Here is a 24,751-nt window from a genome sequence, read left to right on the forward strand (position 1 = left end):
CCTGCCTCGGCCTCCCAAAGTGCTGGGATTACAGGCATGAGCCACTGCGCCCGGCCAGCTAATTTTTGTATTTTTAGTAGAGACAGGGTTTCACTAAGTTCACCAGGCTGGTTTCGAACTCCTGACCTCAGGTGATCCGCCCGCCTCAGCCTCCCAAAGTGTTGGGATTACAGGCGTGAGCCACCCGGCACCCGGCTATCCTTGCTACTTTCATACCTACTTTGCTCTATCATTTATTAAGAAAGGGATATTGAAATCTCCAACTATAATTGTGGATTTTTATATTTCTCCTAGCAGTTCTATCAGTTTTTGCTTCATGTATTTTGAAGTTCTGTTATTAGTTATATATACGTTTTAGATTTTTGTCTCTGGATTAATCAACTCCTTTAAATACTCTGCTGTAAAATCTACTTTGCCTGCCACTCCAGCTTTTTTTTTAATCTTCACAAAATGGTAAGTTAGGCTTTGTTTCTATTTTTTTATAATAAACTGAAATTCAGAAAACTAGCAATTTGCTCATAGCTGCATAGCTCCATCTTTCTTTTTTCTTTTTTTTTTTTTTTTTTTTTTTGAGATGGAGTCTTGCTCTGTCGCCCAGACTGGAGTGCAGTGGCACGATCTTGACTCACTGCAAGCTCCACCTCCCGGGTTCACGCCATTCTCTTGCCTCAGCCTCCCCAGCAGCTGGGACTACAGGCGCCCACCACCACGCCCTGCTAATTTTTTGTAGAGATGGGGTTTCACCGTGGTCTCGATCTCCTGACATTGTGATCCACCCGCCTCGGCCTCCCAAAGTGCTGGGATTACAGTTGTGAGCCACCGCCCCCAGCCTCTTTTTTTTTTTAGACAAGAGTCTCACTCTGTTGCCAAAGCCTTAGTGCAGTGGCACAATCTGGGCTCACTGAAATTTCTGCCTCCGGAGTAGCTGGAATTACAGTCACGCACCACCATGACCAGCTAATTTTTTTTTGTATTTTTAGTAGAGACGGAGTTTCACCATGTTGGCCAGGCTGGTCATCAACTCCAGACCTCAAGTGATCCACCCACCTTGGCCTCCCAAACTGCTGGGTTCATAGGCATGAGCCACCACACCTGGCCACCAGCTTTCTTTTGACTAGTGTTACAACAATAGCCTAGGCGACACAGCAAAAACCTGTCTCTACAAAAAATACAAAAATTAGCCAGGAGTGCTGTATGCCTGTGGTCCCAGCAACTGGGGAGGCTGAGGTGGCTCACTTGAGCCCTAGAGGTGGAGGCTGCGGTGAGCTATGATTACACCACCGCACTCCAGCCTGGGTAACAGAGCAAACCCTGACTCAAAAACAAAACAACAGTATATCTTTTACTTTTTGTACAAATTTATTATTTGTGTATTTACTTATATTATTTTTGCAGATCCAGTGTTGGCTGAGCATATTTATTTATGTATTCATTTATTTTTTGGAGACAGATTCTCAATCTTTTGCCCAGCTGAAGTGCAGTGGTGCGATCTCAGCTCACTGCAACCTCTGCCTCCCAGGTTCAAGCAATTCTCATGCCTCAGCCTCTGGAGCAGCTGGTACTACAGCATGCACCACCAGGCCTGGCTAATTTTTTTGTATTTTAGTAGAGATGGGGTTTCACCATGTTGCCCAGGCTGGTCTCAAACTCCTGAGCTCAGGCAGTCCGCCTGCCCTGACCTCCCAAAGTGCTAGAATTACAGGCATGAGCCACCGTGCCTGGCCTTATTTTAAAATTTTATTTCTTGTAGGTAACATGTTGGGTTTTTCAATATGACAGTCTATGCCTTTTAATTGGAGTGTTTAGGCCATTTACTTTTTTTTTTTTTTTTTGACAGAGTCTCACTCTGTCACCCAGGCCAGAGTGCAGTGGCGAGATCATGACTCACTGCAGCCTCAAACTGGAACTCCCGGGCTCAAGCGATCCTCCCAGCTCGGTCTTCTGAGTGGTGAAGACCACAGGCATGTGCCACTATGGCTGGCTAAATTTTGTATTTTTTGTAGAGACAAGGTCTCATGATGTTGTCCTGGCTGGTCTTGCACTCCAGGGCTCAAGCGATCCTCCCACCTTGGCCTCCCAAAGTGCTGGGAATACAGGCATGAGTCACCATGCCCAGCCATATTATACATTTTTTTAATTTACAATAGTCTACATTCAATTGATATTAAACTAGTTCACTTGTAGTATAAGAATGTTCCCCAGCCTGGCCAATATGGTGAAACCCTGCCTCTACTAAAAATACAAAAAAAAAATTAGCCAGGTATGGTGGCGCTTGCCTGTAGTCTCAGCTACTTGGGAGGCTGAGGCAGAAGAATCGCTCGAACCTGGAAGCAGAGGTTGCAGTGAGCTGAGATCATGCCAGCCTAGGCCCCAGAGAAAGACACCGTCTCAAAAACAAAAAGGCCAGGCCCAGTGGCTCACGCCTGTAATCCCAGCATTTTGGGAGGCTGAGGTGGGCAGATCATGAGGTCAGGAGATCAAGACCGTCTTGGCTAACATGGTGAAACCCCATCTCTACTAAAAATACAAAAAATTAGCCAGGCGTGGTGGCGGGTGCCTGTAGTCCCAGCTACTCGGAGAGGCTGAGGCAGGAGAATGGTGTGAACCCGGGAGGTGGAGCTTGCAGTGAACCAAGATTGCGCCACTGCACTCCAGCCTGGGCGACAGAGCAAGACTCTGTCTCAAAAAAAAAAAAAAAAAAAAAACGACTCTTCTGGCGGCCAGGTGTGGTGGCTCACACTTGTAATCCCAGCACTTTGGGAGGCTGAGACTGGCGGATCACCTGAGGTCGGGAGTACAAGACCAGCCTGACCAACATGGAGAAACCTCGTCTCTACTAAAAATACAAAATTAGCCAGGCGTGGTGGCACATGCTTATAATCCCAGCAACTCGGGAGGCTGAGGCAGGAGAATTGCTTGAACCTGGGAGGCAGAGGTTGTGGTGAGCCGAGATCATGCCATTGCATGGCCTGGGCAACAAGAGCAAAACTCCGTTTCAAAAAAAAAAAAAGAGGCTGGGCGCGGTGGCTCACGCCTGTAATCCATCCCAGCACTTTGGGAAGCCAAGGCAGGCGGATCACGAGGTCAGAGCGAGACTCCATCTCAAAAAAATAAAGAAAAAATAAAGAAATAAAATAAAAATATTTCTTCCATTTCTCACTATATAGTCTTTGATATTGTCATGTATTTTACTTTTATATATGTTGTAAAACCCACAGTACATTATTACAGCCAGAACCTCCACATCAGCCAGTTGTGGTGGCTCACTCCTGTAATTCCAACACTTTGGGATGCCAAGGCAGGCTGACTGCTGAGGCTCAGAAGTTCAAGACCAGCCTGGCCAACATAGTGAAACCCTGTCTCTACCAAAAATACAAAAATTAGATGGGCAATTAGCTGGGCGTGGTGGCGCACGCCTGTAATCCCAGCTACTGGGGAGGCTGAAACAGGAGAATTGCTTGAACCCCGGGAGGCAGAGATTGCAGTGAGCCGAGATCACGCCATCACACTCCAGCCTGGGCAACAGAGTGAGACTCCATCTCAAAAAAAAATTAGCTGGGCATGGTGGTGCACATTTGTGGTCCCAGCTACTCGGGAGGCTGAGGCAGAGGTGGCAGTGAGCTGAGATCCTGCCACTGCACTGCAGCCTGGGTGACAGAGTGAGACTCTTGAGACAAACAACTGGGGCTGGGCCCAGTAGTTTACACGTGTAATCCCAGCACTTTGGAAGGCGGAGGTGGGTGGATCACTTGAGGTCAAGAGCTCAAGACCAGCCTGGCCAACATGGTGAAACCCTGTCTCTATTAAAAATACAAAAATGAGCTGGGCATGGTGGTGCGTGCCTGTAATCCCAGCTACTCCGGAGACTGAGGCAGGAAAATTGCTTGAACCTAGGGGGCAGAGGTTGCAGTGAGCCAAGATTGCACCACTGCACTCCAGCCTGGGCAACAGAATGAGACTCCATCTCAAAATAAAATAAAAAATACAAATACAAAACTACGGCCGGGCGCGGTGGCTCACGCTTGTAATCCCAGCACTTTGGGAGGCCGAGGCGGGCGGATCACGAGGTCAGGAGATCGAGACCATGGTGAAACCCCATCTCTACTAAAAAATACAAAAAATTAGCCGGGCGTGGTGGCGGGCGCCTGTAGTCCCAGCTACTCGGAGAGGCTGAGGCAGGAGAATGGCGTGAACCCGGGAGGCGGAGCTTGCAGTGAGCCGAGGTTGCGCCACTGCACTCCAGCCTGGGCGACAGAGCGAGACTCCGTCTCAAAAAAAAAAAAAAAAAAAAAAAAAAAAAAACTAAACTAAAAAAATAAAAATAATGGCCAGGTGCAGTCGCTCATGCCTGTAATCCCAGCACTTTGGGAGGCCAAGATGGGCGAGTCACCTGAGGTCGGGAGTTCCAGACCAGCCTGGCAAAAATGGTGAAACCCAGTCTCTACTAAAAATACACAAAATGGGCCGGGCGCGGTGGCTTACACTTGTAATCCCAGCACTTTGGGAGGCCGAGGCGGGCAGATCACGAGGTCAGGAGATCGAGACCAGGGTGAAACCCCGTCTCTACTAAAAAATACAAAAAAATTAGCCAGGCGTGGTGGCGGGCGCCTGTAGTCCCAGCTACTCGGAGAGGCTGAGGCGGGAGAATGGCGTGAACCCGGGAGGCGGAGCTTGCAGTGAGCCAAGGTCGCGCCACTGCACTCCAGCCTGGGCGACAGAGCGAGACTCCGTCTCAAAAAAAAAAAAAAGAAACACTGAAGACGGGGGAGTGCCTTGTGGCAGGCTCTGCATATAAGAAATTCAGCCTGGCCAACATGGCGAAACCCAGTCTCTACTAAAAATACAAAAATTAGCCAGGCGTTGTGGCAGGCACCTGTAATCCCGGCTATTTGGGAGGCTGAGGCAGCAGAATCGCTTGAACCCGGGAGGCAGAGGTTGCAGTGAACCGAGATCGCACCACTGCACTCCAGCCCGGGTGACAAGAGCGAGACTCGGTCTCAAAAAAAAAAAAAAAAAAAAAGTTCAGTTCAGTTGGTAAGAACTCATCAAAAGTGTCCATCTAGTTTTGGGTGCTGTAGAGTGACTCAGAGTCTGAGTCAACATGAAATAGAGAAAACATCCTTTGCAAGGGTTTCAGGGAACACCTGAAATCCTGAAGCACTGTTTGTATCCATCCTGAAGAATGAGTGTGTTAACAAGAGACAGCCTTTTCTTGGTATCTGTTTTCCATCTCTAACCCAACCCCAACTCACACCCTTATCTTCTATTTTATCTGGTCTCTCTCATTCCTCTTGCTCCTCCCCACTTGGCTCCCGTCTTCCCCAGGTCCATTCTCTATTTTGTTCTATAAGATCCGATCATATCAGGATGCTCTTGTAGCTCATAAGAATGATGACTGGGTGTTCACACGCATATGAGATGTGCCTCCCTCAAACCTTGTTAAGACATGGGCACATACCCATCTGATGTTAGCTCATGGGGAAAAAAATCTGATCATGCCATTCCCGTGCCCAAATTCCCATATATCCCTACTGCCTCAGGATAGAGGCTGGACCCCTTAGACACACAAGACCCTGCATCCATGATCTGTCACTCCCACAGGCACCCTCTGCTCCCATCTACTTGGCAGTTTCCCACAACCTCCCTGGGTTCTCATGGTTCCCTGTCATTGCAAACGTCGCTTCTCCTAGGATGTCCTGCCCCCCTAGACTTAACTTGGAAAGCTGTTCTTAAGCCCCGGGCTGAGTCAGATGCCCCTCTGGGTGTCCCTATCATAGCGCTGTGTGGTTGTTGATAGTCTGATTTTTCTTTTCTTTTTTTTTTTTTTTTTTTTTTGAGATGGAGTCTTGCTCTGTCACCCAGGCTGGAGTGCAGTGGTGCGATCTCGGCTCACTGCAAGCTCTGCCTCCCGGGTTCACGCCATTCTCCTGCCTCAGCCTCCCGAGTAGCTGGGACTACAGGCGCCCGCCACCACGCCCGGCTAATTTTTTCGTATTTTTAGTAGAGACGGGGTTTCACCGTGGTCTCAATTTCCTGACCTCGTGATCCGCCCGCTTCGGCCTCCCAAAGTGCTGGGAGTACAAGCGTGAGCCACCGCGCCCGGCCGATAGCCTGATTTTTCAACCTTCTCCATGCCCTCTTGAGGGTAGGGAAGATGAGTATCTTTTTTCTCCGTACAGACCCTACCGCACGAGATTTTCCTAAACAGACCGAACTCAAGGAGTCTTTCTGGTTGTTAGTCCACGTGTCCCGATTTGGGGTTTCCAAAATACACACCCACTGGAACCGGGCCAGGGGAACCAGCCTGGCCAAGGGCCCCCCCAAGCCCGGGAGCGCGCCACATGCAGATCCCGGGATGGCCGCCAGGGGCCGCCGGGCTCTTTGTTTTCCTTTCTCGCCCGGGTCGGGGCCAGAGGCCTGCAGAGCGCATGCTCTGGGGCAGTTCGCGGCCCGGCGGGGAGCGCTGGAGTTCCTTGTGGCCGACGTGCACCGAGGTAGGTCTCGCCCAGGACGCGCGGAGGGTCGGGGCGGAGGGCGGTGCGCGGGGCGGCCACAGCCGGAGCACGGGCCGGTCCACGCGGGCCTATAGGTCGCTGCCCGCTCTCGCCCGTGTCGCGCGGCGCCGGCCCCACGTGAAGCCCGGAGGCAGGAAGGCGCGGTGCGGGCTCGCGATTCCCCGGCCCCGCTGGGCGCCGCCTCGCCGGAGCTAGGGCCGCGCGGCCCCTCCGCCGCCGCGCCTCTCACGCCCGCACCGCGGCGCCCGTGCAGGCGGGAGATTCAAACGGCGCGAGCGCGGCGGGGCCGGGCGGGGGATGGGTCTCTGCCGCGAGGAGGATGGTTTTGTCCGGCAGGCGCTTGGAGAAGGCGGTTTGCAGATCGGAGAGGGAGCCCTGCCCGGGAGAGGGTGGGTCGTAGGAGCTCGAGGGTCTTCCGCTGTGGACCTTTGGGAGCCGTGTGTCTCGAACTCCGCAGCAGCTCAGTCTGTCAGCAGATTATTTGCTGGCCATTTATTCCGTGATGCTCTTGCGGGGCTGGGGGACAGTAGTGAGAAGAGCAGGCCCGTGTCATGAGCCAACTATGCCCTTGAACCCGGGCGACGGACGCTACTGGTAAGTCATTCATACATCACATATTGACCTAACTTCGACCGCGTGTGACTTGTGTGTCCTAGCAGAAGTTGAGTGTGTGAGGTGTTACGGGGAGCCCTCAGGGGGACCCCCCCCACCCTGCCCAGGAGGCTCAGGGATGGCTTTCCAGGTGAAGTGACTCTTGAATGGGGTTGTGAAGAAACAGAGTTTTTCAGGCAGTCTGAGGGTAGTGGGATTAGGGTGATACAGGCAGAGGGATTGCACGTGCAACCCATGAAGTTATAGGTATTGTGGTCAGGGATACCACAGGTCTTGAGGTGACTGGAGGAGGAGAGTAACAAGATGATACAGCAGGGGCTGGGTCGTGAAGGGTCTTGTGTGCAAGACTAAGGAACTCTGCGGGGTGGAGGAGGCAGGGAAGGTTTCCCCCAAGAAGGGCATCAGAGTGCAACCTGGACAGATGAATTAGGAGTTCACGAGGCTCCTGTTTCAAAGACATCCCAAGAGCGGGAATCCTGGTCTGTTCATCTTTACAACTTTCTCATCAGATGCCCTTGGGCAACCCACCCAGTCCCCCAGAGCATTGGTTTCCTTATCTGTAAAGCAATGGTAGGGGGCATGTGGTGAGGATATAATTTTTTTTTTTTTTTTTTTTGAGACGGAGTTTCTGCTCTTAGTACCTACCCAGGCTGGAGTGCAGTGGCACGATCTCAGCTCACTGCAACCTCCACCTCCTAGATTCAAGCAATTCTGCCTCAGCCTGCCGAGTAGCTGAGACTACAGGAACGCACCACCAGGCCCGGCTAATTTTTGTATTTTTTTTTTTTTAGTAGAGACAGGGTATCACCATGTTGGCCAGGCTGGTCTTGAACTTCTGACCTCAGGTGATCCACCCACCTCGGCCTCCCAAAGTGCTGGAATTACAGGTGTGAGCCACCGCTCCCGGCCAATTTTTTTTTTTTTTTTCCTGATACGGAATCTTGCTGTATCGCCCAGGCTGGAGCGTAGTGTCGTGCTCTCAGTCACTGCAGCCTCCACCTCCCAGGTTCAAGCGATTCTCCTGTCTCAGCCTCCCGAATAGTAATATCCTATAATTTTCATAAAGCAGTGATCCCAACATCTAGTCGAAGTTGTGTGTCCCTTCCCCCAGGAAAAATGAACACATAGGTCCAGGCCAGGTTGTATACAACGGGTATCCCAGGTGAGAAACTCCTAGTGTGAAATATACCAGCTGTGTGCCTGGCATAACAGCAGCTCACCAAATGCATATTGACACATGAGCTCTCTCCTTCCTTCCCTCCTGGGGACCTTTCACACAAAGAGATTTTTCAGCCTGAGTCTGACAGACAAGTTCTCCCTCCTGGCCTCCTGGCGTGGGGGACGGAGGGCACAGCTGCAGTGGCCTGGGAGGGCTCTGTCTTCTTTTACAGAAATTGAGGCTGTGGTGAGGTCACTGGAGGTCGGCAGGAGCACCAGGCTCCGGGCAGACTGTCTAGACTGGCGTGCCTACCTGCTTTCTTCAATAAATAAGGAAGGTGAGGTGGGGGTAGGGCAGCTCCAGCTCTGGTGGAGCGTGGTCATGAGACTGGAATTTCATTCCACCTCTGTGTGACCTGAGTCACCTTTCCCTGAGCCTCATCTTCCCCTTAGCTGTAAAACTGGGATGAGTCTGCTCACCTCAAAGGGCAGCTGTGGGCATTCTGGAGTGCCTGTTGGTGGAAGCTGACTCTGTAGGCAACTTATCTGTGACTGTCTCACTCTTCTCCCAGAGACTGTGTGCTTCTTGAAGATGGAAGCTGTGTTGGGTGGGGCGGGGCGGGGAAGCATGATGTCAAAAGCCAACTCCTTATTCCCAGCCCAGACACTCACTGCCTGGTTAAGAAAACAGCCAGAGAGGCCGGGCTCGGTGGCTCACGACTGTAACCCCAGCAATTTGGGAGGCCGAAGTGGGCAGATCACCTGAGGTCAGGAGTTCAAGACCAGCCTGGCCGACATCGTGAAACCCCATCTTTACTAAAAATACCAAGCAATTAGCCAGGCGTGCTGGCTTGCTCCTGTAGTCCTAGCACTAGGGAGGCTGAGGCGGAAGAATTGCTTGAACCTGGGACGCGGAGGTTGCAGTGAGCTCAGATCGTGCGTCTGAACTCCAGCTTGGGCAACGGAGTGAGGCTCCATCTCAAAAAAAAAAGAAAAAAGAAAAAAAGAAAAGCAAGTAAAGGAAAACACACCCAGAGCAGTGAGAGAAGAAGTCTGTACACAAGACCCATTGGTGCAGTAGAGGCTGTGCAGGCAGGTACCGGGAACAGGGCTCCGCCTTTTAGAAGGTGGCCCTCCGGCCGGGAACAGTGGCTCACGCCTGTAATCCCAGCACTTTGGGAGGCCAAGGTGGGTAGATCATGAGGTCAGGAGATCGAGACCATCCTGGCTAACACGGTGAAACCCCGTCTCTACTAAAAATACAAAAACTTAGCCGGGCGTGGTGGCAGGCGCCTGTAGTCCCATCTACTTGGAGAGGCTGAGGCAGGAGAATGGCGTGAACCTGGGAGGCGGAGCTTGCAGTGAGCCGAGATCGCGCCACTGCACTCCAGCCTGGGCGACAGAGCGAGACTCTGTCTCAAAAAAAAAAAAATAGAAGGTGGCCCTCCATCCCCTGCCCTTCCCTGGCGATTGCCAGCCCAGTGCATGGCCTCAAGTCTTCGATTTTGGAGAGGAAGCCTCCGGGACTCAACGAGCACTCAGGTGCCATCTCCACCACAGCAGGGAGTTGTTGCCACTATCCTTCCCCACGTCTGTCGGTCGGTGGACCTGTCACCACCCACCCCACCTTCCCTCAGGCTCTAGCTGCCTCTTTGTCTCCTCTCTGGTTTCACCGTCCTCTCCTCAGCTGGCTTCTGCTCTCTGCTTCTTGGACGTGGCCAAGTGCATAGGGGATACTGGGCAGGCCTGCCCAGGCTGCCTTAGCCCCTGGGTCTGCCTTCAGATGTCTTCAGATGCCTTCAGAATCAGTCAGATAGGCCTGGGTTGTTTTTCTCGGCTCCCCTTTACTTGCTATGTGAACTTAGGCCAATAAAGTTACCTTTCTGAGCCTCAGTTCCTTAACTGTGAAATAGGAGTGACAGTGCTGCCTTCTTCAGCTTCCTGTGAGGAGTAAAAGGGTTTTGCATATGGAAGATACAGTGAGTTAGCCGGTGCCCCCGGGGGCTCATATTTTCGGAAGTTGATTGGTATCGTGGATAGGCATGTAAATTAAAGTGATGGTGATCCAAAAGTCTGTCCCAGTTTCTCAGAGAGAATGACTAGTTCAGGATGGAGGAGGGATCAGAGGAGGTTGGTGACTTTGAGACACCAGTAGATGTTCTTCCAGTGGGATAAGGGATGGGAAGGCATTCCAGGTAAAGAGATGCAAATGGTGTGGAGAGTACAGTTAGCATTCTGGCCTGGTGGGTCTGGCTAGGAGATTGTGTGGGAAGAGAAGGGAGGATGTGATAGGAGATGAAGCTGAAGGTTCTGTCGGTACCCGATGTTGGAGGTCTCTAATACCCAGCTGAGAAACACGGGCTTTATCTTCCAGGAAAAGGGAACCACTAAGGAGTCCAGGCAGGCCAGCGGCTTGCTTCAGGTTTGAGGTTTGGAAAGATCATGAATGAGGCCGGGCACGGTACCTCACACCTATAATCCCAGCACTTTGGGAGGTCGAGGTGGGAGGATCACTTGAGCCCGGGAGTTTGAGACCAGCCTGGGCAACACAGTGAGACCTTGTCTCTACAAAAAAAAAAAAAAAAAATTACAAGTTAGCCAAGCGTGGTGGTACATGCCTGTAGTCCCAGCTACTCTGGAGGCTGAGGCAGGAGGGTCGCTTGAGCCTAGGAGGTGGAGGTTGCAGTGAGCCATGTACGTGCTGCTGCACTACAGCCTGGGCAACAGAGTGAGACCCTGTCTCCAAAAAAAAAAAAAAAAAATATATATATATATATATATATATATATACACACACACACACATATTTATTTATCACGAATGACTTGGAGAATGAGAGGAGGGGATGAGGGTGGGGACCGGAAGACCAGTGGCAAGTTGCCGTCTTTCCTAGGGAAAGGAGGAGGAGAGACAGTTCCAGGCAAGCTGAGAGACTACCAGGGAGCTTGGGGAGGAAGGAGGCAGAAGAAATTTCTAATAACACTCAAGGGCACCAGCTCTGGAGTCTGACTAACTTGGTTCCGATCTTGGCCTCCTCTTCCAGTCTTGAGTGAGATACTTCACCTTTCTGAGCCTGTTTTCTTCTCTGTAGAGTGGGATCACTGGGGCCAGCTTGTAGTGAAACGCTCCAGAATATTAGCCAAACACAGATAACTAAGAAGATGTTGATTGGGTCTGTTCCATCCACGATAACAGATTTTTTGGTTAATGCCCCATGACACCAACACTTCATATAGCCTTTATGTGTCTGACTCCATTCCAGGCTGTGCTCATGGCAGCCTAGCCATCAGCACCAACTATGCTGACTTAATTGTTCCTGCTTTTTCTCCTGACTTGGTTGTGAGTACTTTTTCATGTTAATACAGTCTCCCTCCCAGGCACAGCAGACTGCTACAGATTATTCTGATGAACTGATGGGATGTTTACCTTGGCATACAGCTGTCTATCTAAAACAGGGTGCCTCTTTTTTTGGTGGAGGGACAGTTTCACTCTTGTCGCCCAGGTTGGAGTGCAATGGTGCAAACTCGGCTCACCGCAACTTCCACCTCCTGGGTTCAAGCGATTCTCCTGCCTCAGCCTCCCTAGTAGCTGGGATTACAGCACGTGCCACCACGCCTGGCTAATTTTGTATTTTTAGTAGAGATGGGGTTTCTCCATGTTGGTCAGGCTGGTCTCGAACTCCTGACCTCAGGTCATCCACCCACCTTGGCCTCCCACTGTGCTGGGATTACAGGCGTGAGCCACCGCACCCGGCCACAAAGGTGCCTCTTATATCCCACATCACTACCCCATCTAACTTTGCCTGCCTGACATCCTTTCTGGGATGGCTCCCAAGCACTTCAGATTGAATGAAAACACCTAGCAACATGGAGCTTCACGTCTCTTCTCTCCTGTTTGTTCGACAGTGTTCTCTCTATCTCACTACATGGACGTCTACCATCTACCTGGTCATTTAAGCCCAAGCCTGGGAGTCTTTGTGTTTGGCCAAGCTCATAGGGGGATCCTGGGCAGGCCTGCCAAGAATCCTCTGGACTTTTTTAGGATGAATAAATCAAGCCAAGTGCTATGGCAGATGCCTGTGATCCCAGGCTCTTGGGAAGCTGAGGTGGGAAGATCACTCGAGTCCATGAGTTCGAGGCTGCAGTGAGCTAATTGCACCACTGCACTCCAGCCTAGGTGACAGAGCGAGACCCCCTCTTTTAAAAGAATAAAATAAAAGGCCGGGCATGGTGGCTTACACCTATAATCCCAGCACTTTGGGAGTCCAAGGCTAGAGAATCGCTTGAGCCCAGGAGTTCGGGACCAGCCTGGGCAACATGGCAAGACGTTGTTTCTACAAAATATACAAAAATTAGCCGGGTGTGGTGGTGCACACCTGTAGTCCCAGCTCTCCAGGATGGCTTAAGCCCAAGTAGTTGAGGCTGCAGTGAGCCATGACCATGCCACCGCACTCAAGTCTGGGCGGGACCCTGTCTCAAAAATAAATACAAAGGATGAAAAAATTATGAGATTAAAAAAGGGTTAGTCTCCTTTATCCTTGCTACACCTCCTCACCCAAAGCCAAGCAGTAGTGTAGCAGGATAAGCTGCAGACAAAACCCCTCAGACACCAAGTTAAAGAAGGAAGGGCTTTATTCAGCCAGGAGCTTTGGCAAGACTCAGCGTCTCCAAAAACCGAGCTCCCCGAGTGAGCACTTCTTGTCCTTTTTAGGGGCTTACAACTCTAAGGTGGCCTGTATGAAGGGGTCGTGATTGATTGAGCAAGCAGGGGTTACGTGACTGGGGGCTGCATGCACCGGTAATCAGATCGGAACAGAACAGGACAGGGATTTTCACAGTGCTTTTCCATACAGTGTCTGGAATCTATAGATAACATAACCGGTTAGGTCACGGGTCGATCTTTAACTACCAGGCCCAGGGCACGGCGCCGGGCTGTCTGCCTGTGGATTTCATTTCTGCCTTTTAGTTTTTATTTCCTTCTTTGGAGGCAGAAATTGGGCATAAGACAATATGAGGGATGGTCTCCTCCCTTAGTAGTAGTAAGCACTATAAATATTTGTGGGTTTACAACCATTTCATTCAGTCTTGATGACAGCCCTGAGAAGTAGTCATTGCATCTCCTTTTATAGATGAGAATACAGTTCAGAGAGGTTAAGGTCACTGGCCAGCCACAAGCTCTGGAAGGTGAACCCAGTTCCCTCTAATCCCAAAGAATGTGGCTAGGCGCGACGGCTCACGCCTGTAATCCCAGCACTTTGGGAGGCCGAGGCAGGCGGATCACAAGGTCAGAAGATCGACACCATCCTGGCTAACATGGTGAAACTCGTCTCTACTAAAAATACAAAAAATTAGCCGGTGTGGTGGCGGGTGCCAGTAGTCCCAGCTACTCAGGAGGCTGAGGCAGGAGAATGGCATGAACCCAGGAGGCGGAGCTTGCAGTGAGCAGAGATCCCGCCACTGCACTCCAGCCTGGGCAAGAGTGCGAGACTCCACCTCAAAAAAAAAAAAAAAAAGAACGTGCATTTTTAGTGTGGGACAAGGGGTCTCAAAAGACAGGTTGGAGGATTCCCAGCCCTGGGAGAATAAAAGTTGGGTGAAGTTCAGAACTGCCACCTCATCGGTCAGAACTGGGCCAGTAACAACCTGCAGAAGCTCAGCCTGCAAAGGCTTATCAGGACTCTAGGCCCTTGGTTACTTTCCCATCTTTAGTATTTTGTTCTTCTCCAGGATAATCAGCAGAAAAGTGCCTGGCCTTGTGTCCATATACCATGGAGGGGAGAGCTAGAGAGGCTGGGCTCTCGGGAACCACTAGAAGGAAGGAATGAGGGGGCTGCTGGTTAGGCCCACAGCTGAGACTGAGAAGGGCTCTTGGAGTTCTCTTTCCCTGTGTAACATCAGGTAGAGGCTTAGACAACTTGACTGTTTTTCATGACCTTAAAGACTGTGGCTCCAGCCGGGCATGGTGGCTCACACCTGTTGTAATCCCAGCACTTTGGGAGGCTGAGGCGGGTAGATCACTTGAGCCCAGGAGTTCTAGACCAGCCTGGGCAACTTGGCAAAACCCTGTCTCTACAAAATATATAAAAATTAGCTGGGTATTGTGATGCGGACTTGTAGTCCCAGCTGTCCTAGAGGCTGAGGTGGGAGGATCACCTGAGCTCAAGAGGTCAAACCTGCAATGAGCCGTGATTGTGCCACTGCACTTGAGCCTGGGCGACAGAGAGTCAGATCCTGTCTCAAAAAATATATATACAGCCGGGCGCGGCGGCTCAGGCCTGTAATCCCAGCACTTTGGGAGGCCGAGGCGGGAGGATCACGAGCTCAGGAGATCGAGACCATCCTGGCTAACACGGTGAAACTCTATCTCTACTAAAAATACAAAAAAAATTGGCCAGGCGCGGTGGCTCACGCTTGTAATCCCAGTACTTTGGAAGGCCGAGGCGGGCGGATCACAAGGTCAGGAGATCGAGACCACAGTGAAACCCCATCTCTACTAAAAAATACAAAAAATTAGCCGGGCGTGGTGGCGGGCGCCTGTAGTCCCAGCTACTCGGAGAGGCTGAGGCGGGAGAATGGCGTGAACCCGGGAGGCGGAGCTTGCAGTGAGCCGAGATTGCACCACTGCACTCCAGCCTGGGTGACAGAGCGAGGCTCTGTCTCAAAACAAAAAACAAAAAACAAAAAAATTAGCCGGGCGTGATGGCGGACGCCTGTGGTCCCAGCTACTTGGGAGGCTGAGGCAGGGGAATGGTGTGAACCAGGGAAGTGGAGCTTGCAGTGAGCCGAGATCACCCCACTGCACTCCAGCCTGGGTGACAGAGCGAGACTCCGTCTCAAATATATATATATATAAATTTATTTCCAGAGCTGTATGTGTAGAGAAAAAAAAAAGACATTGGACACATTTTTGGCTGGATTAGAATTAGAGAGCTGGGGAGAATGTCTGTATTCCCAGCAGCCTGGAGAAGACATGGAAGTCTTGAGCAGCGGCAGCAGCATTTAAAAGACTGGGAGCGTGGAGGGGCCAAGGCTTCCAGCTGCCCTGGATCTTCCTACTGCCACCCTCCTAATCACCCATAGATGGTTTCCTTTCCCCATTTATGTCATACTTGGTGTTTGTATGTTAGTGTGACTGCATATATAGCTTTGATCTCTTTTTTTGTTGTTGTTTTGTTTTTGTTTTTGCTTGTTTTGTTTTGAAACGGAGTCTTGCTCTGTTGCCCAGGCTGGGGTGCTGTGGTACGATCTCGGCTCACGACAACCTCCACCTCCCGGGTTCAAGCGATTCTCATGCCTCAGCCTCCTGAGTAGTTGGGATTACAGGCGCATGCCACCACACCCGGCTAATTTTTTTGTTTTTGTTTTTGTTTTTTTTGTTTTTGAGACGGAGTCTCACTCTGTTGCCCAGTCTGGAGTGCAGTGGCACTATCTCGGCTCACTGCAAGCTCCACCTCCCAGGTTCACACCATTCTCCTGCCTCAGCCTCCCGAGTAGCTGGGACTACAGGCGCCCACCACCACGTCCGGCTAATTGTTTGTATTTTGTTTAGTAGAGACGGGGTTTCACTGTGTTAGCCAGGATGGTCTCGATCTCCTGACCTCGTGATCCACCTGCCTTGGCCTCCCAAAGTGCTGGGATTACAAGCGTGAGCCACCACACCCGGCCACACTGGGCTAATTTTTTGTATTTTTAGTAGAGACAGTTTCACCATGTTAGCCAAGATGGTCTCGATCTCCTGACCTCACAATCCGCTTGCCTCAGCCTCCCAGAGTGCTGGGATTACAGGCATGAGCCACCGCGCCCGGCCACAGATAATCATCTTTAAAATGATAAAAACAGATTTCAACTGTGGTTCTTCTCTGGGGTAAGAAGGTGAAGATACACGTGGGTGAGCTACTGATTTACCTTCTGAAAATACTGTTTGGAAGCAGCTGGATTGGGCTTGATTGTAGTAGAGTCCTGTGTCCAGTTCACTGGGCAGACTTTTCCATGGGTTTCTACCTACTGGAACGCCTTCACCAAGAGCAGGGTTTCCTCCACACTTCGGCCCACTGGGAGATCATTAACACTCAAGTGTGGCCGGCTGTGGTGGCTCACGCCTGTAATCCCAGCACTTTGGGAGGCTGAGGTGGTCAGGAGGTCAGGAGATCGAGACCATCCTGGCTAACACAGTGAAACCCCGTCTCCACTAAAAAAAATACAAAAAATTAGCTGGGTACGGTGGCGGGTGCCTGTAGTCCCAGCTACTCGGGAGGCTGAGGCAGGAGAATGGCGTGAACCCGGGAGGCGGAGCTTGCAGTGAGCCGAGATTGCGCCACTGCACTCCAGCCTGGGCGACAGAGCAAGACTCCGTCTCAAAAAAAAAAAAAAAAAAACAAGTGCTTGATGACGCCATTGGGGTCAATTATGAAGAGACCTCTTAGTGCAAGACCAGGACCTTCTAACAGCACACCGTAGTCTCGAGAAATTCGCTTAGTTAAATCTGACAAGGGTGCAGTGTTCATGTGGCCCAAACCGCCATTCTTTCTTGGTGTATTTATCCAGGCAAGATGGCTAAAGTGGGAATCCACTGAGACTGCAACAACTTCAAAGTTCACATCGTGAAATTCCTTAGCTTTGTCACTAGAAGCAACAATTTCTGTAGGACACACAAAGGTGAAATCTAAAGGATAGGGCCAGGCGCGGTGACTCACACCTGTAATCCCAGCACTTTGGGAGGCTGAGGCGGATGGATCACCTGAGTTCAGGAGTTCAAGACCAGCCTCACCAACATGGTGAAACCCCATCTCTACTAAAAATACAAAAATTAGCCAGGAGTTCGTGGCAGGCGCCTGTAATTCCAGGCACTCAGGAGGCTGAGGCAGGAGAATTGGCTTGAACCCAGGAGGCGGAGGTTGCAGTGAGCCGAGATCGTGCCACTGCACTCCAGCCTGGGTGACACAGCAAGACTCCGTCTCAGAAAAAAAGAAATCCAAAGGATAGAAGAAAAGCACCAAATATTTCCCCTCAAAGTCATCAAGGCTTAGGTCTTTGAACTCTCCATCGACAACGGCTGTACCCTTAAAATAGGGCGCATGCTGGGTGACATCAGGTGCACGGTATGAGGAACTGGTGCCAGAATTTTGTTTGACCGGAACCAGACCACAATATGTTTGTCAAGCTTGTTCTTCCAGAAACAGCAGGCCTGAGGGCTGCAGTGGCAGAAATACCCCCAAGGAATGGCACTCACATGCCGGGCAACTGATGCTTACAGTAACCTTCCCACAGCAGCTGCAATCTTCAGTGCACGTGTTTTTGAAACAAGGTCTGTCTCTGTCGCCCCGGCTGAAGTGCAGTGGCACAACCTCAGCTCACTGTAGCCTCAGCCTCCTGAGTAGCCGCGACTATAGGCATGCACCACCATGCCTGGCTAATTTTTGTAATTTTTTGGATAGAAATGGGGTTTCGCCATGTTGCCCAGGCTGGTCTTGAACTCCTGGGCTCAAGCGATCCTCCTGCCTCGACCTCCCAAAGTGCTAGGATTACAGGTGTGGTGGCACCTTGTCTCTAAAAAAATCAACCAATTAAATAAGAAAAGAAAATAGCTCTTCTCCCCCTCTGATTATAACAGTAACACATTACCAAAGTTACTGGTACTTACATGGGGTTGAATGGAGTTATGATGGATATTTCACTTAATGTTGTTCTTCAATGTTTTAATTGTTTACAACAGACTTAAATTTTTTTTTTTTTTTGAGACGGAGTCTCGCTCTGTCGCCCAGGCTGGCGTGCAGTGGCGCAATCTCGGCTCACTGCAAGCTCCGCCTCCCGGGTTCACGCCATTCTCCTGCCTCAGCCTCCCGAGTAGCTGGGATTACAGGGGCCCACTACCATGCCCGGTTAATTTTTTGTATTTTTAGTAGAGACTGGGTTTCACCGTGTTAGCCAGGATGGTCTCGATCTCCTGGCCTCTGATCCACCCACCTCAGCCTGTCAAAGTGCTAGGATTACAGGCGTGAGCCACCGCGCCCGGCCAAAACTTTTTAAATACATGTGGGTGGATCACCTGAGGTCAGGAGTTCAACACCAGCATGACCAACATGGAGAAACCCCATCTCTACTAAAAATACAAAATTAGCCGGGCGTGGTGGCACATGCCTGTAATCCTAGCTACTCCAGAGGCTGAGGCAGGAGAATCACTTGAATCTGGGAGGTAGAGGTTGTGGTGAGCCGAGATCACGCCATGGCACTCCAGCCTGGGCAATAAGAACAAAACTCTGCTTCAAAAAAAAAAAAAAAATGAAACATGTAATTTGCCGGACGCAGTGGCTCACGCCTGTAATCCCAGGACTTCGGGAGGCTGAGGCAGGTGGATTACTTGAGATTAGGAGTTTGAGACCAGCCTGGCCAACATGGTGAGACCCCGTCTCTACTAAAAATACAAAGTTTGGGTTGGGCACCGGGCGGGGTGGCTCACGCTTGTAATCCCAGCACTTTGAGAGGCTGAGGCGGGCGGATCATCAGGTCAGGAGATCGAGACCATGGTGAAACCCCCGCCTCTACTAAAAATACAAAAAGTTAGCCCGGCGTGGTGGCGGGCGCCTGTAGTCCCAGCTACTTGGAGAGGCTGAGGCAGGAGAATGGCGTGAACCCGGCAGGCGGAGCTTGCAGTGAGCCGAGATCGCGCCACTGCACTCCAGCCTGGGTGACAGAGCGAGACTCTGTCTCAAAAAAAAAAAAAAAATTTTGGGTTGGGCACAGTGGCTCACGCCTATAATCCCAGCACTTTGGGAGGCCAAGGAGGGGTGGATCACCTGTGATCAAGAGTTCGAGACCAGCCTGGCCAAACTGGTGAAACCTCGTCTCTACTAAAAATACAAAAATTAGCGGGGTGTGGTGGTGGGCGCCTGTAATCCCAGCTACTAGAGAGGCTGAGGCAGGAGAATCACTTGAACCCAGGAGGCAGAGGTTGCATGAGCCAAGATCGCGCCATTGCACTGTAGCCTGGGCGACAGAACGAGACTCCATCTCAAAAAAACAAAAACAAAAACAAAACAAAACTTAGTAGGGCATGGCGAGGCACGCCTGTAATCTTAGCTACTCGGAAGGCTGAGGTTGAAGAATTGCTTCAGCCTGGGAGGCGGAGGTTGCAGTGAGCTGAGATCATGCCTGTGCACTCCAGCCTGGTGACAGAGTGAGACTCCGTCTCAAAAAAAAAGAAAAATACATGTAATGCTCCTTATTAAACATCTTAGATAATATAGGAGGATACAACGACGCAAGTAATAATTATCTATAATACCATTTTCCGAGGTTACCATTGTTAATACGGGATATATTTTCCTCCCCACATTTTTCTCACAATTTTTTTATGTGTATGCATTTTTTTTCCAAAAAAAAAAAAAAAAGGGATGATAATCTGTTTTTCTTTTTTTTTTGGTTGGGGGGTGGTGTTTCATTCTGTCACCCAGGCTGGAGTGCTGAGTGCAATGGCTGATCTTGGCTCACCGCAACCTCCACCTCCTAGGTTCAAGCAATTCTCCTACCTCAGCCTCCCAAGTAGCTGGGATTACAGTCGCACACCACCATACCTGGCTAATTTTTGTATTTTTTTTTTTTTTAGTGGCGATGGGGTTTCACCATGTTGGCCAGGCTGGTCTCGAACTCCTGACCTCAAGTGATCCACCCACCTTGGTCTGCCAAAGTACTGGGATTACAGGCGTGAGCCACCGTGCCCAGCCTTTTTTTATTTTTTATTTTTTTGAGACAGTCTGGCTCTGTTGCCCAGGCTGGAGTGCAGTGGCTCGATCTTGGCTCACCACAACCTCCACCTCACGGGTTCAAGCAATTTTCTTGCCTCAGCCTCCTGAGTAGCTGGGATTACAGGCGCCCATCACCGCGCCTGGCTAATTTTTGTATTTTTAGTAGAGACGGGGTTTTGCCATGTTGGCCAGGCTGGTTTTGAACTCCTGATCTCAGGTAATCCGCCCGCCCCGGCCTCCCACAGTGTTGGGATTAGAGATGTGAGCCGCTGCACCTGGCCGTCTGTTTTTCATTCTGCTTGTTTTACTTGGCAGTGGGGAACATCTTTCTATTCAATAGATTGATCTCTGAAAACATCACTTTTGATGGCTTCATACTGTTCTATCATGAATACACCACATATTTAACTAGTTCATTACTATTGAACACCTGGGTCCTATTTTTGTTGTTTTTAAAATGTTATGAAGAATACAGTAGAGAATATTTGTGTAATTAATCTTTGCGTGCATCCATTATTCTGTTCTTGGGATACATTTTGAGAAGTGGAATTGTTGGGCAATTCCTCTTAACATATTTCTAGGGTGTTTGATAAATATTGTCTGATTGGCCCAGGAAAAGTTTGCCATTTCTCACGTGTAGTATTTGACTGACTTTCAGAACAGGAAGATGTCACCCAAGCGCATAGCTAAAAGAAAGTCCCCCCCAGCAGATGCCATCCCCAAAAGCAAGAAGGTGAAGGGTAAGTTGGCCTTGGCCTTTTTGTGGGTACAGGTGGCCCCTTGAAACCCTAAGAACCCAGGACTGGGCTTCTTCCTGACGCTTGAAGCTGAAGTGTGTGGAGTGCAGAGACCCCACCCAGCTGGAAGGTTTCCTGTAGCTCATTGAATCCCACCCTCTGGGAATCACAAAAGTGGGCAGAAGCTCCTCTCGAGGCACTCAGGCAGCACTGGCAAAAAAAAAAAAAAAAAAAACTAGACCCTAGGGCTTCGCCCCAGGCAGTGATGCATTACGGTTAGGATCACTGACTCTCCAACATGGGTTCAAGTCCTTGCTCTGTCTAGCTGATGGGCAAGTCACTTAATCCACAGTTTGGATTATCGACTTCATAAAATGGAGGCAGCCAGAGCAGCGCCACCCTCTCTGGGCTGTGTGAGGATGAGATGAGATAATGGCCTGGCAGCATTTGAGGGAGGTGGCTGTGGTTTCCTCTGTCCTGGGACCCCGGAGGGGGACAAGGAGGAGAGAAAAGCCAGCACCAAACTGGGAGGGGAAGTGTGGACCCACACTCAGACAGTGTCTGTCTTTTGCAGACGCGAGGGCCGCCGCCTCCCGCCGCGTTCCTGGCGCCCGCTCCTGCCAAGGTGCCTACAGGCCGAGCCCTCCTGACCAGAAAACCCGACCGGGTGGCTCCGCGCCCGGGGCGCCCTCTGTGCTGCCAGCGCGGGCTCCTCAGCGGTGGCCACATCCTTGGGGGAGGGGCTGGGTGCCCTTGGCTGCCCGGTGCTGTGGGTTGGGGGGCCGCCTTTGGCCCACAGAGGGCCCCGGGCTGCCCACCTGTTGGCGTGCACCTCCCGCAAATGCTGCTGTCCGCTCTTCCTCCCGCCCCTCCTGCCTCTCCACTGGATGGCAGAGGGAAGAGTCTGTTTCTGCAGTGGATTTGCCCGGGAGCTGAACTTATTCACTGGCAGACGGCCTGGGCATGGAGGAGGGCTAGGATGGAGACTGGGGACTGTTCTCTGACCCACGTAGTCTCCCTTGCTTTCGCTGCAGATTCTGCTATTATAATTAGCTTTCTGCCGGGCAAGGTGGCTCACACCTGTAATCCCATCAGTTTGGGAGACCGAGGCAGGCGGATCACGAGGTCAGAAGATCGAGACCATCCTGGCCAACATGGTGAAACCCCGTCTCTACTAAAATACAAAAAATTAGCCTTGCACGGTGGCACTCACCTATAGTCCCAGCTACTCGGGAGGCTGAGGCAGAGGAATCGTTTGAACCCTGGAGGCAGAGGTTGCAGTTAGCCAAGATCCACCCACTGCACTCCAGACTGTCGACAGAGGGAGACTGCGTCTCAAAATAATAATAATAATAATTAGCTTTCTTTTTTTTTTTTTTTTTTTGAGATCGAGTCTCACTCTGTCGCCCAGACTGCACGGGGCAGTGGCACGATCTCGGCTCACTGCCACCTCCGCCTCCCAGGTTCGAGTGATTCTCCTGCCTCAGCCTCCCCAGTAGCTGAGGTTACAGGCTACCGTTGGCCAGGCTGGTCTCTAACTCCTGACCTCAAGTGATCCGCCTGCCTCGGCCTCCCAAAGTGCTAGGATTACAGGTGTGAGCCACCGCACCCAGCCCCTTGCCCTCTCCACCAAGATTCATTTCACAGTATCCAGTGTCTCCTTGTTTCCCTTTCTCCCCTTTCACATGAATAATGTGCTCAGTTCTTAATCTCCACAAAAATCCTGTGAGAGGGCCGGGCGCGGTGGCTCACGCTTGTAATCCCAGCACTTTGGGAGGCCGAGGCGGGCGGATCACAAGGTCAGGAGATCGAGACCACGGTGAAACCCCGTCTCTACTAAAAATACAAAAAAATTAGCCGGGCGTGCTGGCGGGCGCCTGTTGTCCCAGCTACTCGGAGAGGCTGAGGCAGGAGAATGGCGTGAACCCGGGAGGCAGAGCTTGCAGTGAGCCGAGATTGCGCCACTGCACTCCAGCCTGGGTGACAGAGCGAGACTCCGTCTCAAAAAAAAAAAAAAAAAATCCTGTGAGAGAGGTACTTTTGTTGTCCCCATTTCACAGATGACAAAACTTAGAAAGTTCCTACTAACGTCTGTGGCAGAGCAGGGGTTTCCGCGCAGGTTTGTCTGATCCCGGAGCCTGTGGCCTCCCCTCGTGGTCGCCATCCACTGGACTCAGGGTCTGTCTTCTTCACCCTTCAGTCTCACACAGGTCCCACAGCACAGAACCCGGCTTGGTGCTGACACTAGGCCAGGGCGACGTGGGCCAGCTGGGGCTGGGTGAGAAGGTGATGGAGAGGAAGAAGCCGGCCCTGGTATCCATTCCAGAGGATGTTGTGCAGGCTGAGGCTGGGGGCATGCACACCGTGTGTCTAAGCAAAAGTGGCCAGGTAGGTGTTGGGGGCCGGCACAGGGTTGGACAAGGCCTGGGGTTGGGTGGCTTGGGGCAGGGCTTTTGAACCACACATGTTCACTGTGGAAATGGAGCTGGCTTGTCAAGTGGAGAGTGGCCTACATGAGAATGGACTGCGCGGCCAGACTCTGCATTAATGAGGGCATCCTGGGCACAGGTCTATTCCTTCGGCTGCAATGATGAGGGTGCCCTGGGAAGGGACACATCAGTGGAGGGCTCGGAGATGGTCCCTGGGAAAGTGGAGCTGCAAGAGAAGGTGGTACAGGTGTCAGCAGGAGACAGTCACACAGCAGCCCTCACCGAGGATGGCCGTGTCTTCCTCTGGGGCTCCTTCAGGGTAAGGCTGGGTCTGGAAGTCTGCATGGGGTCTGAAAGGCAGAATTAACTGGCGGGGCCCCAAAGATAATCCACTTCCATGCCCCCGTGGTACTTACTGGTGGGGAGATGAAAGCCCACAGGTAGAGCTGAGGCCCAGACCCAGGACTCTAGCTTCCTCATGTGGGCCTGTCCATGCCACGGGCTGTTTCCTCGAATCCGATGTCATTAAGTGTCTGTCCTGGGAAGTGAGTGGGTCAAGGATGTCCCTGGGTTGAGGCTGATCCAGGAGGCCTGCTGTCTTCACCCATCTCCCTGACTTCCGTCTCCCCCTCACCTTGCCAGCACTTCCCAGAGGCTTGGATGGGGAAGGAGGTGTGGAGGCAGGGATTGTCACATCTCAGAGTTTCCAAGGTACAGAGGAGTGTAGTTTAAAAAACAGATACTGTTTTTTGTTGTTGTTTTGTTTTGTTTTGAGATGGAGTTTCACTCTCGTTGCCCAGGCTGGAGTGCAATAGCACAATCTCGGCTCACCACAACCTCTGCCTCCCAGGTTTAAGTGATTCTCCTGCCTCAGCCTCCCGAGTAGCTGGGATTACAGGCATGCGCCACCACACCTAGCTAATTTTGTATTTTTAGTAGAGACGGGGTTTCCCCTGTTGGTCAGTCTGGTCTCAAACTCCGGACCTCAGGTGATCCACCCTGCCTCTGCCTTCCAAAGTGCTGGGATTACAGGCATGAGCCACCGTTCCCGGGGCCAAGTTCTGTATTTAAATTGTTTGCTTTTTTTTTTGAGATGGAGTCTCGCTCCATCGCCTAGGCGGCTGGAGTGCAGTGGCGAGATCTCACTGCAACCTCCACCTTCCGGGTTCAAGCCATTCTTCTGCTTCAGCCTCCCAAGTAGCTGGGACTACAGGCGCATGCCTGTTGGCCAGGCTAGTCTCGAGTTCCTGACCTCAAGCCATCTACCCGCCTCAGCCTCCCAAAGTGCTGGAATTACAGGCGTGGCCCACCACACTCGGCCTGATGGGTGTTTCCTTAGCACATCTATTTTGAATTTTTCATGGAGAATTTCAAACACATGGAAGTCATCAGAATTGGGCCAGGCCCAGTGGCTCACGCCTGTAATCCCAGCACTTCGGGAGGCCGAGGCAGGCGGATCACGAGGTCAGGAGATCGAGACCATCCTGGCTAACACGGTGAAACCCCGTCTCTGCTAAAAATACAAAAAATTAGCCGAGCATGGTGGCAGGTGCCTGTAGT

The 24,751-nt window shown here is 51.4% G+C and overlaps 1 protein-coding gene, 1 non-coding gene and 1 pseudogene across 10 annotated transcripts in view; 2 read left to right on the plus strand and 1 right to left on the minus strand.

Annotated features, from left to right (window-relative positions):
* Positions 1-5,367: 5,367 nt before the first annotated feature.
* On the plus strand, positions 5,368-5,468 carry LOC116814033 (small nucleolar RNA U13). The gene has a single exon (XR_004371135.1). It is a non-coding gene; the product is annotated as a small nucleolar RNA U13 (small nucleolar RNA).
* Positions 5,469-6,438: 970 nt separating this feature from the next.
* The window catches only part of RCC1 (regulator of chromosome condensation 1), a 23,593-nt gene continuing 5,280 nt past the window's right edge, over positions 6,439-24,751 (plus strand). Inside the window, exons 1-6 of one of the 9 annotated variants that reach the window (XM_058444320.1) lie at positions 6,811-7,109; positions 11,548-11,624; positions 20,684-20,765; positions 21,337-21,387; positions 22,963-23,150; positions 23,331-23,510. In XM_058444320.1, coding sequence (XP_058300303.1) covers positions 20,693-20,765; positions 21,337-21,387; positions 22,963-23,150; positions 23,331-23,510 — 492 coding nt within the window. In that variant the 5' untranslated portion in view covers positions 6,811-7,109; positions 11,548-11,624; positions 20,684-20,692. Of the gene's footprint in view, positions 6,495-6,810; positions 7,110-8,436; positions 8,624-11,326; positions 11,625-20,683; positions 20,766-21,336; positions 21,388-22,962; positions 23,151-23,330; positions 23,511-24,751 lie in introns of those variants that run through there. The other 8 variants (XM_032759510.2, XM_058444318.1, XM_058444319.1 and 5 more) reach the window with 8 other exon arrangements.
* On the minus strand, positions 16,186-20,401 carry LOC116813733 (thioredoxin-dependent peroxide reductase, mitochondrial-like; annotated as a pseudogene).

The sequence above is a fragment of the Hylobates moloch genome, unplaced genomic scaffold (genome assembly GCF_009828535.3).
Source record: "Hylobates moloch isolate HMO894 unplaced genomic scaffold, HMol_V3 SCAFFOLD_9, whole genome shotgun sequence".
NCBI lineage: Eukaryota > Metazoa > Chordata > Mammalia > Primates > Hylobatidae > Hylobates > Hylobates moloch.